At 44.6% G+C, this 20,575-nt stretch overlaps 1 protein-coding gene across 2 annotated transcripts in view; it reads left to right on the top strand.

The window, feature by feature from the left end:
* The window catches only part of pemt (phosphatidylethanolamine N-methyltransferase), a 72,156-nt gene extending 57,605 nt beyond the window's left edge, over positions 1-14,551 (top strand). For both annotated transcript variants that reach the window (XM_078417697.1, XM_078417696.1), the window contains exons 5-7: positions 1,786-1,897; positions 9,949-10,023; positions 13,605-14,551. In XM_078417697.1, coding sequence (XP_078273823.1) covers positions 1,786-1,897; positions 9,949-10,023; positions 13,605-13,659 — 242 coding nt within the window. In that variant the 3' untranslated portion in view covers positions 13,660-14,551. The remainder of the gene's footprint in view (positions 1-1,785; positions 1,898-9,948; positions 10,024-13,604) is intronic.
* Positions 14,552-20,575: the final 6,024 nt, after the last annotated feature.

Here is a 20,575-nt window from a genome sequence, read left to right as displayed (position 1 = left end):
CTGTCTGTATTGGGCTGAAGAAGGGTCTTGGCCCAAAACGTCACCTATTCCTTTTCTCCAGGGATGCTGCCTGACCTGCTGAGTTACTCCAGCTTTTTGTGTCTATCAACGGTTTAAACCAGCATCTGCAGTTCCTTCCTACGCAAAAGACACAAAGTGCTGGAGTATCACAGCGGGTCAGGCAGCATCTCTGGAGAACTTGGATGGGCGACGTTTCGGGTCGGGACCCTTCTTCAGACTGGAACCCGAAACGTCACCTATCCATGTTCTCCAGGGATGCAGCCTGCCCCGCTGAGTTACTCCAGCATTTTGTGTCATTCTTGACTCATTACCAGCTTCCTCACAGCCAACAATGGACCATTGTGGACTCCACCTTTCCTTGATCATCGTTGCTTTGTGCGTATCTTTCATTCATTTGTTCTATATACCGCCTACATCTCTCGTTTTCCCCTGCCCTGACTCTCAGTCTGAAGAAGGGTCTCGGCCCGAAACGTCACCCATTCTTTCTCTCCAGAGATCCAGCTGACTGACCCGCTGAGTTGCTCCAGCTTTTTGTGTCTGCCGCCGGTATGGATAGTTGGCCAGACACCCGGATTTTAAATTTCATGCGTGCCTTGTATCTACGGAATTTTCACATCAGCTTCTTCAGGCCTTGTCAGCTCCCTGAGGATCTGTAAACCATCCCGTGACACTCTCTGGTTTAATGTTCCTGGTGCTTTGTCTTGACATTTATAGATCAAACATCACAGAATCTTTTCGGTAGGAAAGAACTGCAGATGCTGGTTTAAATCGAAGGTAGACACAAAATGCTGGAGTAACTCAGCGGGCCAGGCAGCATCTGTGGAGAGAAGGAATGGGTGACGTTTCGGCCAAAACGTCATCCGACGCCTTTACTTCATTTATTTTTGTGAGAACAAGCTGTGGATAAATTAGCTGTCACATTTCCCCATGTTATTATTGTGACAAAATCTGCAAAACTATTTAGTTGATTTTAGCAAAGCAGTTTGAAACAGTTCTTCGTATTTATCACTTCTTTAATGTGCCATTTTTGTTTTCCTTTCCAACCGTAATCTTTCGTGATCATTTTTTTCACACTGGCACATAACTAGATATGACAGTTTTATAATATACCATTTTATATTAGGACTTGAATGAATGAATGGATGAATGAATGAATTAATTAATGAAAGAACGAATGCTACCATATTGTGGCATGTACCTAGGTACAGTGAAATGTTTCGTTCTGAGTACAACCTAGGCAACACACAAGAGTCGGCCACACAAGCCAACAAAGTTACAAAAGTACCGAAGATAGACACAAACTGCCAGAGCAACTCAGCGGGACAGGCAGCATCTCCGGAGAGAAGGAACGGGCGACGTTTCGGGTTGAGACCCTTCTTCAGTCCTTCTCTCCGGAGATGTTGCCTGTCCCGCTGAGTTGCTCCAGCACATTGTGCGTCTATCTTCGGTTTAAACCGGCATCTGCAGTTCCTTCCTACACATTGCAAATGTCCCGAATGGTCCCATCCGCTGCCTGCCACTGAACGTGCCAGCTGGCCCCCGATTCCCCTTTGTTAGTGGCCCCCCCACGCTGGGTCCCTCTCTGTTCCCTGTGACCGGGTCCCCTGTTGTTCTCGGCCGCCCCCCCCACATTGGGTCCCCCCTTTGGCTGGCCCTCCGTCGTGGGTCTGCAGCGGGCGAGATTTAGATTGTGCTGTCATGAAGAAGTGAATTGCACTGATTTTATCGACACTACAATTACATTACACTACAATTACTTCACAGGAGACTACTTTGGAGTTTTGATGGAAGCCAAGGTGCTGACATTTCCTTTCAATGTTATGGAGAACCCTATGTACTGGGGCAGTACGCTAAACTACTTGGGCTTGGCCATCATGTAAGTATATAAATGTAAAACCACAATGTATTCCCTCTGTTTCTTGCTATCTGCTCCCCAATCGATTTCATTTCTTATCTTTATAGAAACATAGAAAATAGGTGCAGGAGGAGGCCATTCGCCCCATTCGAGCCAGCACCGCCATTCATTGTGATCATGGCTGATCGTCCCCAATCAATAACCCGTGCCTGCCCATATCCCTTGATTCCATTAGCATATAGAGCTCTATCTAACTCTCTCTTAAATCCATCCAGTGGTTTGGCTTCCACTGCCCTCTGAGGCAGAGAATTCCACAAATTCACAACTCTCTGGATGAAAAAGTTCCTTCTCACCTCAGTTTTATATGTTTCTATAAGATCCTCTCTCATCCTTCTAAACTCCAGTGAATACAAGCCTAGTCTTTTCAATCTTTCCTCATATGTCAGTCCCGCCATCCCAGGGGTCAATCTCGTGAACCTACGCTGCACTGCCTCAATTGCAAGGATGTCCTTCCTCAAATTAGGTGACCAAAACTGTACACAATACTCCAGGTGTGGTCTTACCAGGGCCCTATACAACTGCAGAAGAACCTCTTTACTCCTATACTGAAATCCTCGTGTTATGAAGGCCAACATTCCATTAGCTTTCTTCACTTGCACGCCAACTTTCAGTGACTTTCTTCAGATCAGCCTTAACAATTACCTTGAGATAAGTTATGAATGCTGTTTTGACTGCTCCAAGTCGGCACGGTGGTGCAGCGGTAGAGTTGCTGCCTTACAGCGCTTGCAACGCCAGGGACCCGGGATCGATCCTGACTACGGGCGCTGTCTGTACAGACATTCTCCCAGTGACCTGCGTGGGTTTTCTCAGAGATCTTCGGTTTCCTCCCACATTCCAAAGACGTACAGGTTTGTAGGTTAATTGGCTTGGTATAAGAGTAAATTGTTCCTAGTGTGTGTTAATGTGCGGGGATCGCTGGTCGGTGAGGATTCGGAGAGGCCGAAGGGCTTATTTCCACGCTGTATCTCTAAACTAAACTAAAGTAAAGTCCTTTGCCTGCTCAATTGGTTGGGCTGAAGGACCTATAGATTTTCGACTGGAGAGATGGCCTGTTTCCATGCTCTATGGCACTTTGAAATAAAATATGTTGGAATTACAGCTTTCCGCTGACTGGTTAGCACGCAGCAAAAGCTTTTCACTGTACCTCGGTGCACATGACAATAAACTAAACTGAACTAAATTAATTTCACCGTGCAGTTCCACGTGTGACATATAAAGCACTGTTGAGAATTAGAGTAAATATGGCTGTTGGATAGCCTGAAGAGCAAGGCCTCATGCTCTATGACTCTACAAAATGAAATATGATAGAGTTAGTGTAAAGATGTCCGTTTGTTACTCAGCATAGATGGGCTGAAGGCCCTATCCACACGCTCTTATCGCTCTGTAAAATAAAAAAAATATATAGAATTAGTGTAAATATGGCTCTTTGATATTCAACATAGACTTGGGTTGAAGAGCCTGTTCCCATACTCTTATCACTCTATGAAATTAAATATGATAGAATTAGTGAAAAGACGGCCTTTATTAATTTAGTTTAGAGATACAGCGCTGAAACAGGCCCTTCGGCCCACCGGGTCCGTGCTGACCAGCGATCCCCGCACATTAACACTATCCTACACACACTAGGGACAATTTTTACATTTTACCCAGCCAATTAACCTACATACCTTTACGTCTTTGGAGTGTGGGAGGAAACCGGAGCGCCCGGAGAAAACCCACGCAGGTCACGGGGAGAACGTACAAACTCCATACAGACAGCACCCGTAGTCTGGATCGAACCTGAGTCTCCGGGCGCTGCGTTCACTGTAAAGCAGCAACTCTACCGCTGCGCCGCCGTGCCGCACACATAGAGTGGGAAGTTAAGAGTCAAGAGGGTTTAATTGTCATGTGTCAATGAAATTCGTACTTGCTGCAGCTTTACAGGTACATTACCCGCAACATCATAACAAGTATGTATGTACGAAAGGACGGCTGTATGATGGTCTGAAGATCTTAGGCTGTAGGGCCTGTTTCCAACCTCCTTGACTCTATGAAATGAAATATGATAGAATTAGTAAAGATGGCCGTTTGATGATCTAGCAGACTTCAACTGCAGGACCTATTTTCATCCAGTCACTCACTACAGGGCTGCTCTGAGAAGCATTGTAGCTTTTCCCTTCCCCACCTCGTTCTCTCCAGCTGCAACAGAGATCACAATAGCGTTTCTGAGGTCCGGTATTCAGCGAATAATGTGGCCTGTGTACTTGAGAACTTGTGTAATAGACAAGAGAAGCCCATTCGGCCCTTCGAGCCAGCACCGTCATTCAATGTGATCATGGCTGATCATTCTCAATCAGTACCCCGTTCCTGCCTTCTCCCCGTACTCCCTGACTCCGTTATCCTCAAGAGCTCTATCTAGCTCTCTCTTGAATGTATTCAGAGAATTGGCCTCCACTGCCCTCTGAGGCAGAGAATTCCACAGATTCACAACTCTCTGACTGAAAAAGTTTTTTCTCATCTCAGTTCTAAATGGCCTACCCCTTATTCTTAAACTGTGGCCCCTTGTTCTGGACTCCCCCAACATTGGGAACATGTTTCCTGCCTCTAACGTATCCAACCCCTTAATAATGTTATACGTTTCGATAAGATCTCCTCTCATCCTTCTACTCTTGTGCACTCTTGTCTTGTCTTGTTGATACTGCACCAACCCCCACTGTTGGGCTATAAACGTGCAGTCCCTCATGCATGCAGTTGCAGATTTAAAATTTAGTGTTTGCAAGCAACAGTTTAAAAGATTTACTATCAGCGGCAGATTTGATATGCGGTGGCAAAGGATTCCAAACAGGGATGGTCCTGGGGGACAGTGAGTAGCGGAAGCAGTCTTTGTTGGTCTTGATGTTGGTCATAATTCAAGGATTGGTTGAGTCGAGTTCCTGGTCTGTTGTTCCGACTGTATGAAAGATGGGCAATGTTGGATGGAGCTAATGAGTGGGTTTCTTTGTCGACTGCAGTAAGCCTGGATATTATACAGCGTCTTTGGAGGGTGTCCCCTCCAAATGGATAGAAAATTGGTTGACAGACAGAAAGCAAAGAGTGGGGATAAATGGGTCCCTTTCAGAATGGCAGGCAGTAACTAGTGGGGTACCGCAAGGCTCGGTGCTGGGACCACAGCTATTTACAATATACATAATGACTTGGATGAAGGGATTAAAAGTACCATTAGCAAATTTGCAGATGATACAAAGCTGGGTGGTAGTGTGAACTGTGAGGAAGATGCTATGAGGTTGCAGGGTGACTTGGACAGGTTGTGTGAGTGGGCGGATGCATGGCAGATGCAGTTTAATGTGGATAAGTGTGAGGTTATCCACTTTGGTGGTAAGAATAGGAAGGCAGAGTATTATCTGAATGGTGTCAAGTTAGGAAAAGGGGACGTACAATGAGATCTGGGTATCCGAGTGCATCAGTCACTGTAAGGAAGCATGCAGGTACAGCAGGCAGTGAAGAAAGCCAATGGAATGTTGGCCTTCATAACAAGAGGAGTTGAGTATAGGAGCAAAGAAGTCCTTCTGCAGTTGTACAGGGCCCTAGTGAGACCGCACCTGGAGTACTGTGTGCAGTTTTGGTCTCCAATTTGATGAAGGATATTCTTGCTATTGAGGGCGTGCAGCGTAGGCTTACTAGATTAATTCCCGGAATGGCGGGACTGTCATATGTTGAAAGACTGGAGCGACTAGGCTTGTATACACTGGAATTTAGAAGGATGAGAGGAGATCTTATCGAAACGTATAAGATTATTAAGGGGTTGGACACGTTAGAGGCAGGAAACATGTTCCTAATGTTGGGGGAGTCCAGAACAAGGGGCCACAATTTAAGAATAAGGGGTAGGCCATTTAGAACTGAGATGAGGAAAAACGTTTTCAGTCATAGAGTTGTGAATCTATGAAAATCTATGCCTCAGAAGGCAGTGGAGGCCAATTCTCTGAATGCATTCAAGAGAGAGCTAGATAGAGCTCTTAAGGATAGCGAAGTCAGGGGGTATGGGGAGAAGGCAGGAACGGGGTACTGATTGAGAATGATCAGCCATGATCACATTGAATGGCGGTGCTGGCTCGAAGGGCCGAATGGCCTCCTCCTGCGTCTATTGTCTATTGTACCATTTGAGTTCATGGAGCATTTCTGTGACACTACTGGTCTTTCTATAGTCACCGCTTACAAACCTGGCAACTCTTCTAGTCACTTAGCAACAAGATTGTCCATTTAAAAAATTATCAGAATAATTAACAAACACCATCATAAAACCACGAAACACAGGAGCAGAATTGGGCAATTCTGCCCATCGAGTCCACTCTGCCATCCAATCATGGCTGGTCTATCTTTCCCTCTCAACCCCATTAATTCTCCCGCCTTCTCCCCGTAACCTCTTGATACCATTCCTAATCAAGAACCATTCAATCTCCAGAGGATGCACCACTAGATTGAGCACTCCAGCAAATGTCAGGCTCCAACCAGAACTCCCACCGGCCAATATCCCTCCCCGACACGGTGGCGTGGCGGTAGAGCTGCTGCCTGACAGTGATAGAGATCCCCGTTCGATCCTGACTACAGGTGCTGTCTGTACGGAGTTTGTACGTTCTCTCCGTGGCATGCTTGAGTTTTCTCACAAGATCTTCGATATCCTCCCACAATCCAAGGACGTGCAGGTTTGTAGGTTAATTGACCTGGTGTAAATGTAAAATTGTCCCGAGTGTGTGTAGGGTGGTTGTATTAATGTGCGGGGATCACTGGTCTGCACAGACTCAGTGGGCCAAAGGGCCTGTTGCCGCACTGTATCTCTAAACTAAACTAAACTAATATGATCAATCGGATCTAACTTTGTTCTTAATCTCAAAGTAATGACCAGTCCGTACAGCAGTTGCGTGTTTCAGTTGCTGAGGTTATTGAATCCTTGTACTCCACTATTTATATATTACTCCAAAAAATCAATAGAATTAAGATTGAAGCAGAACCCTGTTAGCTCACTGGTCACTGGTCTCTGACAACTTAAAGTCAATAGAGTTGCAAATTACTGCAGTCCGCAGTTAAATAAGATTGATCAGATGTACTTGACTCTTTATATGGTCGTTAATAACAGAGCCATTCCAAAAAAAGTAAATCTTGTTCAAATGGTCTGTCCAAACCACACATTTAAAAGCACAGATTTACATAATCTTTAAACTTTAACATTGCCGACTTGTTTTAACAAGATTATATTCAGGGCAGGAAATATCAACCTGCCATTGGTCATTGGATAGGATGGGTTAGAGGGATGTGGGCCAAACGCAGACAGGTGGGACGTGTAGATGGGACAGGTTGGCTGGCATATTGCACAGGCATCGCCCAAGCTCAGCTCTGAACCCTGGTCTCTGGCGCTGTGAGGCCGCAGGTCTACCGCCGTGCCGCTCGGGGTTTCCAGGGAAAAACTCTGCCATTCTGCAGCAAATACATAGAAGAAGCCAATTTGCCCCTCTGTGAGACTCCATCACAAACTCCCTTGAGGACCAAGCTCAAGAGAGAGCTAGATAGAGCTCAAGGATAGCGGAGTCAGAGGGTATGGAGAGAAGGCAGGAACGGGGTACTGATTGAGAATGATCAGCCATGATCACATCGAATGGCGGTGCTGGCTCGAAGGGCCGAATTGCCTTCTCCTGCACCTATTGTCTATTGTCTATTGACCTGTGGATAGGAAGGAACTGCAGGCGCTGTGGAGGCCAAGTCAATGGATATTTTTAAGGAGGAGGTTGACTGACTCTTGATTGATCAGGGTGTCAGGGTTATAGGAAGAAGGCAGGAGAACGGGGTTGAGAGGGGGGAGATGGATCAGACATGATTGAATGGCGGAGTAGACTTGATGGCCTAATTCTGCTCCTTATGAGCTTATGTGCTGGGAGTTTCAACGCAGTTAAGGATTTTATCTCAAATCGATGGTATTGTCATTTGGTGGGTTAATCATTTAAGGCTTGATTTGCTGTGTTTTGTTCATCATCTTTAGTGATAGTTCATTATTGTTGTGAACGTGATGCAATCCTGGGCGATGTGCTTTGATGGTGAGCGCGTGTCTTATTTTTTTACTGGCTACTTCACGTACAGTACTTCCAGTTCTCTTAGAAGTTAATGAAGTTGTAACTGAGCACACACATATTATTCCACTCCTCACCAGCTGGACAAGTGGTGATGAATTGGTGTTTTAATTTTCCTCATTATCTCGGATAATTGTCAATTTTAACCTGGTGCTGATGTGAAATAAACACCAGTCTGCTCTTGAACTTCACAGTCTGTCCCATCATATTCACCCTAGTCTGTATTCACTTAATTAAACATTTAGTACAAACCACCTCATAGAACACAGTGTTTTTGAGGTGGAATTCGCTTTTCTTGAACAAGTATTCTAAATTATTATCAAACATTGAGTATTCATCGGTAACGGTCTAAAAACCTCTTGGGATTAATATTTGAAAACCAATCTGTTTGAAACAATCAGTTTTGCGGTTTGATTGCCATGCTCAGCTTCAGGTCATCGTTAGTTTAGTTTAGTCGAGAGATGGAGTGCGGAAACAGGCCCTTCGGCCCACCCAGACCGTGCCGACCAGCCATCACCACGTACGCTAGCACCAACCTACACACACTGGGGACAATGAACCTACAAACCCCTACGTCTTTGGAGTGTGGGGGGAAACCGGAGCTCCCAGAGAAAACCCAGGCAGGTCACAGAGAGAACGTACAAACTCCGTACGAGCAGCACCTGTAGACAGGATGGAACCCGGGTTTCGAGCGCAGTAAGGCAGCAACTCTACCGCTGTGCCACCGTGCCACCCCTCCCCATATTTGCAATTTCTGACACTATGATTAACATAGAAACATAGAAAATAGGTGCAGGAGTAGGCCATTCGGATTAATGTGGGTTTGATCCTGACTTCTGCTACTGGTTGTGGAGAGCTTGCTAATTTTCCCTGTGCCTGCTTCAGCCTCTTCACGGTACAGTGAAAAGCTTTTTTGTTGTGTGTTGTCCAGTCAACGAAAAGACTATACGTGATTACAATCAAGCCGTCCACAGTGTACAGGATAAAAGGAATAAGAAGATAAAGTCAAGTAAAGTCAAATTAAAGATATTCCGAGGGTCTCCAATGAGGTAGAAGGTTGGTCAGGACAGCTCTCTAGTTGGTGATAGGATGGTTCAGTTGCCTGATAACAGCCGGGAAGAGCCTGTACCTTCTCCCTGTGACCTGCGTGGGTTTTCTCCGGGTGCTCCGGGTTTCCTCCCACACTCCACAGACGTACAGGTTTGTAGGTTAATCGGCTTTGGTAAAATTGTAAATTGTAAAGTGTGTGTAGGATAGTGTTAATGTGCGGGGATCGCGGGTCGGCGCGGACTCAGTGGGCCGAAGGGCCTGTTTCCACACTGTATCCCTAAACTAAACTAATCTATTGATAGTGTTGACATGTTTTGTTCACCGCATCTTGAAAGCCTGCTTTTAGCTGCTGAGAAGGAGAATTGGATTTGTGGTTTGAGGTAGAAGAATAAACTTGTGGTTAGGAGAAGAGAAACTGTGCTCGTGGAAGAGAAATCTCCACTCTTTGAATTTGGGAAGAGAGAAGTCAACATGGATTTGAATTTACCGAGTCACTTGGAAGGAATCAATCGCACCAATTTGCAAATCTTTCTTGCATTTTAGATTTTAAAACTGCAATATTTCTGAAACACAAATTGATCAAGATGCAAGTGGCTAAAATAGCTTGTCAAAATGGATGGTTCCCGTATAAGGGATTATCACATAAAGAATCCATTACTTTTACACAAAAAAGCTTGTAAAAAGTGAGAAGGCTGATGTTGTCTCATGAATGAATCTGTTTTAGTGGTGGCTGGCTGAACTATTTTAGGAAGTTGTTTTTATTGTGCACTTAATTTCGGAGATCTGTCGGGATTTTGACAGTGATGAATTTAGCATTCTTATATTCCTTTTGATTAACTTTTAATCTTCCCTTGTGCCAATAAACAGGAATGCTAGTCCAACTGGACTGGTCCTTACTGCCTGGGTAGCAGCTGTGTACAAGGTTGCAATCCTGTTTGAAAGGTATGTATTTTGCAGCATCCACATTACATAAATCTTCATAATTGTGCATCGCATAAGCGACCTTCCACAAATGTACAACTGAATAAAATATTCCTCCAGTTTTGTTCATTTGTCACGTGTACCGAGGTTACGGTGAAAAGCTTTCTTGTTGCGCGCGATCCAGTTGGCGGAAAGACTATATGCGATTACAGTCGAGCTGCCCACAGTGTTCAGATACGGGATAAAGGCAGCAGCTTTACCACTACGCCACTGTGCCGCCCTTGTCCCTCCCTCCCCCCCCCCCCCCCCCACTCCTCTGTTGTGCGCGATAACACACTGGTGCCTGGAGATCCCACAATTAAAAAGGGATCTCGTTGTCTTAGTGCTGGCTTATCGCGAGGACTCTAATGATCCAGCCTTTCACATTGCAGAGTGTTGTTAACAGAAGATGGACACAATGTACTGGAGGAACTCACGGGGTCAGGCAGCATCTCTGGAGAAAAAGGATAGTTGTCATTTCTCGTTGGGACTCTGAAGAAGGGACCCAACCCAAAACGCCACCCATCTTTTTTTCTCCAGAGTTACTGCCTGACCCGCTGAGTTCCTCCAGCACTTTGTGTCTATCTTTGGTGTGAACCACCATCTGCAGTACTTTGTTTCTACATTTTGTTAACAGAAGAGACAACTTATTAACTCTGGTTGGAGTTATTCAACATGACCGCTTATCATCAACTATTCCGACCCAATCTAACTGTCTCTTTTAGACATATCCAAAATGTGAACATTTAAAAATATAACAGGTCAATGTAAACAAATTTCGAAACTGTATTTTTCCTGAGAGTTTTGTTTAGGTTTTACAGACAAACAATGGCTCACCCAAGTCCACATTGGCCATCGATCGCACGAGTTCACACAAGTTTACTTTAGTTAAGAGATACAGTATGGTAACAGGCTCCTCGGCCCACCGAGTCCACGCCGACCGCTATCACTATCCTACACACCAGGGACAATTTACAATTTTTACCGAATGCAATTAACCTACAAACTTGAACACCTGTGGAGTGTGGGAGGGAACCGGAGCACCCGGAAAAAACCTACGCGGTTACAGGGAGAACGTACAAACTTCGTACAGACTGCATCCGTAGTCAGGATTGAAACTGGGTCTCTGGCGTTGTAAGGCAGCAACTCTACCACTGCACCACCGTGCCGCACTCTAATTCTACCTCTGTGTTGCCCCACTTTCCCAACCGCACTCTACACACAAGGGGCAATTTATAGAGGTCAATTAGCATCTTTGGAATATGGGAGGAAGCCAGAGCACCCTGAGGAAGCCCACACGGTCACGGGGAGAATGTGTAAACTCCACACAGACAGCACCCGAGCTCAGGATCGAAGCCGGGTCTGGGTCGAGACCCTTCTTCAGACTGAATCAGGGGAGAGGGAGATACAGATTTTTCACTGATTCAATGAATTTTGCCTTTTCACTGCAAGGATTGGTACCATAAGACGTAGGAGTAGAAATGGGCCATTCGGCCCAACGAGCTTTATTTTGTGACAGTACTCCGGAAAGTAATCTTCTCGGAGTTCCAAAGTCAACCCTTGTTGTCATAGTTGTCCCTCGTTTTGTCTGAAAGCATCTTCACAGGATTGAAAAATAGTCTGAGAGAGATCTATTTAAAGTTCACAGAGGGACTGTGATTCTGAAAATAATCACTGCCTTCAGCAGAAGGAGAGAGAAAAGCATTGTAAAGAAAATGTTTAATCTTCTATATTCTGTGATTATATTGCTGCTGTGACTTGTCAAAGAAATGGAAAATTTAAAAAATCTATAATTCAAAATAAATTTTGGGGAAGGCATGAGATATCGTATTATATAAGTGATGATGCTTTTCCGAAGATAAACACAAAATGCTGAAGTAACTCAGCGGGGATAGGCAACGTCTCTGGATAGAAGGACTGGGTGACGTTCTGGGTCGAGACCCTTCTTCAGACTGAATCAGGGGAGAGGGAGATACAGATTTTTCACTGATTCAATGAATTTTGCCTTTTCACTGCAAGGATTGGTACCATAAGACATAGGAGTAGAAATGGGCCATTCAGCCCAACGAGCCTGCTCCACCATTTGATCATGGCTGATCCATACCACACACTATCTTAGTCATTTATATATGTATTGATAGAGTCATAGAGTGATACAGTGTGGAAACAGGCCCTTCGGCCCAACTTGCCCACACCGGCCAACATGTCCCGGCTACACTAGTCCCACCTTCCCCGCATTTGGTCCATATCCCTCCAAACCTGTCCTATCCATGTACCCGTATGTTTCTTAAACGTTGGGATAGTCCCTGCCTCAACTACCTCCTCTGGCAGCTCGTTCCATACACCCACCACCCTTTGTGTGAAAGAATTACCCCTCAGATTCCTATTAAATCTTTTCCCCTTCACCATAAATCTATTTCCTCTGGTCCTCGATTCATCTACTCTGGGCAAGAGACTGTGCATCTATCCGTTCTATTCCTCTCATGATTTTATACACCTCTATAAGATCCTCCTGCACTCCAAGGAATTGAGTCCCAGCCTACTCAACCTCTCCATACAGCTCAGTCCCTGTAGCCCTGGCAACATCCTCGGAAATCTCTGTACCCTTTCCAGCTTGACAACATCTTTCCTGTAGCATGGTGCCCAGAACTGAACACAATACTCTAAATGTGGCCTCGCCGACATCTTATACAACTGCAACATGACCTCCCAAGTTCTATACTCAATACTCTGACTGATGAAGGCCAATGTGCCTAAAGCCTTTTTGACCACCCCATCTACCGGCAACTCCACCTTCAAGTTAGTGAATCTGTGGGAATTCTTTGCCACAGAAGGCTGTGAAGGCCAAGTCAGTGGATATTTTTAAGGCAGAGGTAGATAGATTCCTGATTAGTACGGGTACCAGAGGTTTTGGGGAGAAGACAGGAGAATGGGGTTAGGAGGGAGAGATACATCAGCCATGATTGAATGGTGGAGTAGACTTGATGGGCTGAATGGCCTATTTCTACTATCACGTATGATCTTATGACCATGCACCTGCATACCGTATCAATATTAATATCTGGCCACGCTTAATATTTGGAGCCATAGGACAGTATAGGACAATATGAGGAAAGAGTGGAAAGACTGGGCTTGTATTCACTGGAATTTAGAAGGATGAGAGGGGATCTTATAGAAACGTATAAAATTATAAAAGGACTGGACAAGCTAGATGCAGGAAAAATGTTCCCAATGTTGGGGGAGTCGAGAACCAAGGGCCACAGTCTAAGAATAAAGGGGAGACAATTTAAAACTGAGATGACAAAAAAGGCTTTTTCACCCAGAGTGTTGCGAATTTGTGGAATTCTCTGCCACAGAAGGCAGGGGAGGCCAATTCACAGGATGAATTTAAAAGAGAGTTAGATAGAGCTCTAGGGGCTCGTGGGATCAAGGGATATGGTGGGGAGAAGGCAGGCCTCCTCCTGCATCTATTTTCTATGTTTAGTATTTTCAGTTATATGCCTTATTATTGTTACTCCATTTAATCAGAATATGTGAAACCTGTTTCTTTCTTCTAATGTCAGGCCGTTCACAGAGGAAGTGTATCGTCAAAAAGAAAAGAACATGAAGAACAACTGAATAACTGGGACACTTTGTCAAGTGGATGTTATCTGATCTAGCCAATGGGGACTGTTGTTTGGGGACTTCGCGGTGATTTTTCTGAATGTATTGAGTAACTATTAATTATTTTTAAAGTAGCATTTGGCAATTATGCCACTTGCCGTGAATTAAATTTCCACTGCCAGATATGAAAATATTTTCTTTTTTAATCCTTTTTCTTCTCGTGATACCTTGTAATTTACGGTGAGAAAGTAATGATGGGTTTTTCATGTTGATAATGAGAAAACACTGCACAGTTCGCCATGACCTAGTTGTAAATGCAAACATAGAACAAGCCACACGGTGTTGGTCTATTAATACACGAATAGGTTATTAAACAGAAATTATCAAATCATGCCATTTGAATTCAGTAAACCAATAACTTCAAAGCAAGTCATTTGGTATCGTTATGTCCATGATAATTTTGTATAAACAATTCTTCTTGCAATGCTAATCATGTTGTATTAATTCCTTCTGAATGTGGTGGTGTTTTCACACCTGTTAACATAATCTGTAAGAATCATTATCTTTTTTTAAAAACGGTTTTATTGGCAGCTGGGAAATTGTCATCCTTCAATAATATTGGATTCTCCGTTTCTGTGAATCATTCAACTAATGTTGCAGAGAATTGTAATGTGAATCCTGACTGGATGTATTAAAATATAAAAAGACTAACTCGCTTAAACTCTGTTGTGTTCTTCAGTAAAATCCGACACCTAGCAGACATTAGACACCAAGGTGCAGAGAAGATTCACAAGGATGTTGCCAGGACTCGAGGGCCAGAGCTACAGGGAAAGGTTGAGAAGGCTAGGACTCTTATTATTCCTTGGAACGCAGGAGGATGAGGGGCGACCTTATAGAGATGTACAAAAACATGAGAGGAATAGCTCAGGTAAATTTGAGATTCAAGAACCAGAGGACAGGTTTAAGGTGAGGGGGGGGGAGATTTAATGGGAACCTGAAGGGTAACTTTTTTACATAAAGGGTGGTGGGTGTATGGAACGAGCTGCCAGAGGAGGTAGTTGAGGCAGGTACTATCACAATGTTTAAGAAACAGTTAGACAGGCACATAGATAGGATGGGTTAGAGGGATTCGGGCCAAATGCAGGCAGCTGGGACTAGTGTAGAGGGGGAATGTTGGTCGGAATGAGCAAGTAGGCCTGGAGGGCTTGTTTCCACGCTGTATGACCTTATCAATCTATTACTTTGTTCAATAGAATCATCCATCTTGCATTTGTGGATAGGAAAGGTTGAGAGTGATATGAGCCAAACGTGGGCAGATGGGACTAGCGTCGGTGGGGCATCTTGGGTGGCATGGGCAAGTTGGGCCGAAGAGCCTGTTTCCATGCCAAGTGACTATGGTTCCATGACTATTATTAATCTATTATTTGCAACCACTGGCATTCTTAATACTTAAAAGTTGTGCAGATACGCTCGGTGGAGAAGTATTTCAAAACCAAAAGGTGTTTAGATGGCAAAAGGAAATTGCAAAAAATGCCATTTTAAATTTAGAACAAAAATTGCATTCCATAGATAAGAAGTATCACATTGTATAAAGTGGTACATGTCTTTAGACACTTCAAAAGCACTTTGTGCACTCAATTCTCTGTCCATATCCTAGTCTTGATCTCAGATGGATTGAGAATAGGATGCAAAGAACTCCTTCTCCTGATTTCTCTCAGGATACATCTGTTGGTCCATGCCGGAGTGATATGAATGAGGATTTCTGAGTTATGGTACGATGCGATACGATAGAACTTTATTTATCCCAGGAGGTAAATTGGCATGCCAACGCTCGCAAAACACAAGACACGTGAAACATGAAATTAAAGTGACGAGCGGAATGTCCAGGATTTGTCTTGTGCAAAGATTGGGAGGTAGGTGGGAGGGGGAGTCAGCTACCCCACGACAGAAGGGGGAGGAGCATTACAGTTTGATAGCCACAGGGCAGAAGGATCTGTGGCGTTCTATGCTGCATCTTGGTGGGACATATCAGTACATCTCTACTGAGGGCGGTCACGGTGGCGCAGCGGTAGAGTTGTTGCCTTGCAGCGCCAGAGACCCCGGTTCAATCCTGACCACGGGTGCTTGTCTGTACGGAGTTTGTACGTTCTCCCTGTGACCTGCGTGGATTTTCTCCGAGAATGCCGGTTTCCTCCCACACTCCAAAGACGTATAGATTTGTAGGTTAATTGGCTTGGTATAAATGTAAACATTGTCCCTAGTGTAGGATAGTGTTAATGTGTGGGTATTTATTCACAAAATGCTGGAGTAACTCAGCAGGTCAGGCAGCATCTCAGGAGAGAGGGAATGGGTGACGTTTCGGGTCGAGACCCTTCTTCAGACTGATGTCAGGGGGGCGGTACAAAGGAAGGATATAGGTGGAGACAGGAAGACAGTGGGAGATCTAGGAAGGGGGAGGGGAAGAGAGGGACAGAGGAACTATCTAAAGTTGGAGAAGTTGTGGGGATCGCTGGTCGGTGCGGACTCGGTGGGCCGAAGGACATGTTTCCGCGCTGTATCTCTAAATTAAACTAAACAAACTACTGAGGAGTTCTGCACTGTACAGTATTTTTAAAGGCCAAATCTTAGGGTTTTTTTTGCCTTATTTGCCGATATATACTTTACAAGTACTCACAGTTAATAAGACATCTTCTCATTGGAAGTATATAAAATCACTTCATAAAATGATTTAGCAAGTCGTTAAAGATGGATGAAAGCAAATTGAACATATAAATTATGCCAAAAAAACTATTTGGTCTGGGTTATTAAAACTATCTGTTTCTGTTGGTCTTGCTTGAGGTGATATTGATACAAATCTTTAATAAAGTTGTCATATTGGAAATATTTCACAAAATCACAAATCCAAATGCTTAAGTTAACCCCTCGGTAATCTTTTAGTGCAGGACGGTAATGTTAAATAGTTGCAGATGTTGCTAATAAGTTTATCAATTCCTTGTGATGCAAACTCACGGCAGATCAAATATTAGGGTTGAAAGATGATTTTTCAGCCTGTCATTCATTACCATCATACTGGGAAAGGACTGACTAAGAAAAATTATCATGACGTGGTAATACTTGATAAAGGGTGCAGAGAAGATTTTCAGAGAGGATGTTGCCAGGACTTGAGGGCCTGAGCTGTCTGGAGAGGTGGAGCAGGCTAGGACACTATTCCTTGGAGAGCAGGAGGATGAGGGTGATCATGTAGAGGCGTACAAAATCATGAGAGGAACAAATCGGGTAGATGCACAGAGTCACATGCCCAGAGTTGGGGAATCGAGAACCAGAGGTCCTGGGTTTAAGGTGAGCGGGAAAAGATTTAAGAGGAACCTGAGGGTTAACGTTTTCATAGAGACATAGAGTGATACAGTGTGGAAACAGGCTCTTCGGCCCAACTTGCCAACATGTCCCAGCTTCACTAGTCCCACCTGCCCGCGTTTGGTCCATATCCCTCCAAACCTGTCCTATCCATGTACCTGTCTAACTGTCTCTTAGACTTTGGGATAGTCCCTTCCTCAACTACCTCCTCTGGCAGCATGTTCCATACACACACCACCCTTTGTGTGAAAAATACCCCCCAGGTTCCTATTAAATATTTTCCCCTTCACCTTAAACCTATGCTCTCCTCGATTCACCTCCTCTGGGCAAGAGACTCTGCATCCAGCCGATCTATTCCTCTCATGATTTTATACACCTCTATAAGATTCATGCAAACGGTGGTGGGTGTATGGAATGGGCTGCCGGAGGAGGTAGTTGAGTCAGGTACTATCGCAACATTTAAGAAACATTTAGACAGGTATGTGGATAGGACAGGTATAGAGGGGATATGAGCCAAACACAGGCAGGTGGGAGTAGTGTAGATGGGACATGTTGGCCAGTGTGGGCAAGTTTAGCCAAAGGGCCTGCTTCCACTCTGTATGACTCTGTATGATGTGAGAGAAAGGAAATCTTATCCTTAACACAAACTCTCTGAAATGAGGGGGAAAACACCCTGCCATTAGACTTGTGACACCTTTCTATGTAATAGAATACATTTTTCTAATTGTAAGTTTGAAACAAGATACAGTAAAATGTTTTGATTTGTTTTATGTTTTTGTGATTGTGGTCTTGAACACTATATATATAACATTTTTAAATTTGGATGAATTGTACAATTAAAGATTAGATTCCACACCTTGTGGATTGATCTTCTGTGTTCTTTGGTAAAATAAAATAGCAGTAGACCTTACTGGACATCAAAGAGTTTTATTTGTTAACTGGCCAGATAATATGGCAATTCTTCAGCCAAATTAGCTCCAAAATGTTTAGTGATCAAGTCAAGTCAAGTCAATTTTATTTGTATAACACATTTAAAAACAACCCACGTTGACCAAAGTGCTGTACATCTGATTAGGTACTAAGGAAAAAAATGAAACATACAGTAGCACGCAAACATAACAGCACATACAAAACAGTTCACAGCGCCTCCTCAATGAGCCTCAAACGCTAGGGAGTAGAAATAGGTTTTGAGCCTGGACTTAAAGGAGTCGATGGAGGGGGCAGTTCTGATGGGGAGAGGGATGCTGTTCCACAGTCTAGGAGCTGCAACCGCAAAAGCGCGGTCACCCCTGAGCTTAAGCCTAGATCGTGGGATAGTGAGTAGCCCCAAGTCGGCCGACCTGAGGGACCTGGAGTTAGAGAGGTGGGTTAGAAGATTTTTGATGTAGGGGGGGGGAATGTCCATTTAGGGCTTTATATGTGAATAGGAGGAGCTTGAAGTTGATTCTGTACCGTACAGGGAGCCAGTGGAGAGAGTCCAAAATCGGCGTGATGTGGTCCCTTTTACGGGTACCCGTCAGGAGTCTCGCTGCGGCGTTTTGGACCAGTTGCAGGCGGGACAGGGAAGATTGGCTGATCCCAGTGTATAGGGAGTTGCAGTAGTCTAGGCGGGAGGAAATGAAAGCGTGAATGATTTTTTCAGTATCGTCGAATTGGAGGAAAGGTTTGATTTTAGCTATGGTACGAAGTTGGAAGAAGCTGGCTTTTACCACAGCGTTGACTTGCTTGTCAAATTTTAATGCAGAGTCAAGGTTTTTGACATGCCGAGGTTTTTGACATGCGGTTTGACTAGGCAGGATAGGCTTCCAAGACTGCCTGTTATCGATTTGATGGAGTCGGGGGGGGGGGGCCGAATAGGATGACCTCAGACTTGCTCTCATTTAATTGGAGGAAGTTCTGTGCCATCCAACATTTTATGTCCTCAAGGCAGTGTAAGAGGCTGTTTAAATTTGACTGGTTGTTGGGTTTCAGGGGGAGGTAAAGCTGAGTGTCATCGGCATAGCAGTGGAAAGAAATGCCGTGCCTTTGAATGATTTGGCCAAGGGGGAGCATGTATAGAGAGAAGAGAATGGGGCCTAGGATGGAGCCTTGTGGAACTCCGCAGGAGAGGCTAGCTGGAGCAGAGGAATAACTGCCTATGTTGATGGCGAAACTCCTATCTTTGAGGTAGGAAGCGAACCAGTTCAGGGCAGTGCCATCAATGCCAACCGTGTACCAGAGACGGTCAATAAGGATGGTGTGGTCCACTGTATAGAACGCTGCGCTGAGGTCGAGAAGGAGCAGGATTGCACAGTCGCCGGTGTCGATGGCGAGAAGCAGGTCGTTGTGTACCTTCAACAAGGCAGACTCTGTGCTCTGGTGGGCTCTGAAACTCCAAAGACGTACAGGTATGTAGGTTAATTGGCTGGGTAAATGTAAAAATTGTCCCTAGTGGGTGTAGGATAGTGTTAATGTACGGGGATCACTGGGCGGCACGGACTTGGTGGGCCGAAAAGGCCTGTTTCCGGCTGTATATATATGATATGATATGAAACCTGACTGGAAACTTTCCAGGATGGTGTTTTGGTGTAGGTAGGGCACTAATTGGTTTAGAATTGCCTTTTCAAGGACTTTTGACAGGAATGGCAGTTTGGAAATGGGTCTGTAGTTGCTAGGCAAGGTGGGGTCTAGGTTAGGTTTTTTCAGTAGGGGCTGGACCACCGCGTGCTTGAAACAGGTTGGAACAGTGCCAGTGGCCAGAGAACTGTTGATAATAGAGAGGATGCTGGGACCGGCTATTGCAATGACATCCTTCAGAAGGGCAGTGGGGGCAGGATCAAGGGGGCAGGTTGCAGGTTTCATAGCGGAGACAAGCTTTGCAAGGGAGGATAGAGTGACGGGTTGGAGACAGTCCAATTTAGATGAACAGACTAGTGAGGCAGCTAGGTCACGGGTGGGAGGGGAAATGTTCATTCTAATGTTCTCAACTTTGCTGGTGAAAAATTTAGCGAATTCTTCGTACTTAGCAGGGGACCCAACTAAGCTGGTACTGGGGGCGGGACATATGACAGAGGTAATTGTGCTAAATAGGACCTTGGAGTTATGAGAGTTTTTGGAAATAAGGTCGGAGAAGTATTGTGCTCTAGCAGACTTTACTGCTTCCTGGTATTTGAGAAGATTGTTTCTCAGAATTTCGAAGCGTCACATTTCCACCTCCGTTCTGATTTTCTGCACTCCCTTCTTAGGGCTTTGGTGGTGTCATTGGTAGTGATATGCTTTAACATCAAAGATAACAGCGCAGGAACAGGCCCTTCGATCTGGTGATAGGGCAGTTCAGTTGCCTGGTAACAGCTGGGAAGAAACTTACTTGCCCCTAAATTTCCTGGATCTCACATACTACCAAATTTCTTTTCATTTAAACAACTCTGTCATCTGCCTCTGAGTATTTGCCTGCTATCATCCCTACTCTCAGTCTCCTACCTTCACAAATTAAGAGTATAAGAAAATAACTGCAGATGCTGGTACAAATCGAAGGTATTTATTCACAAAATGCTGGAGTAACTCAACAGGTCAGGCAGCATCTCAGGAGAGAAGGAAT

This window comes from Rhinoraja longicauda, chromosome 21, assembly GCF_053455715.1.
Source record: "Rhinoraja longicauda isolate Sanriku21f chromosome 21, sRhiLon1.1, whole genome shotgun sequence".
In the NCBI taxonomy this organism is placed as follows: Eukaryota; Metazoa; Chordata; class Chondrichthyes; order Rajiformes; family Arhynchobatidae; genus Rhinoraja; species Rhinoraja longicauda.
The sequence above is the reverse complement of the archived record's forward strand: the minus strand, read 5'-3'. Positions and strand labels throughout refer to the sequence as shown.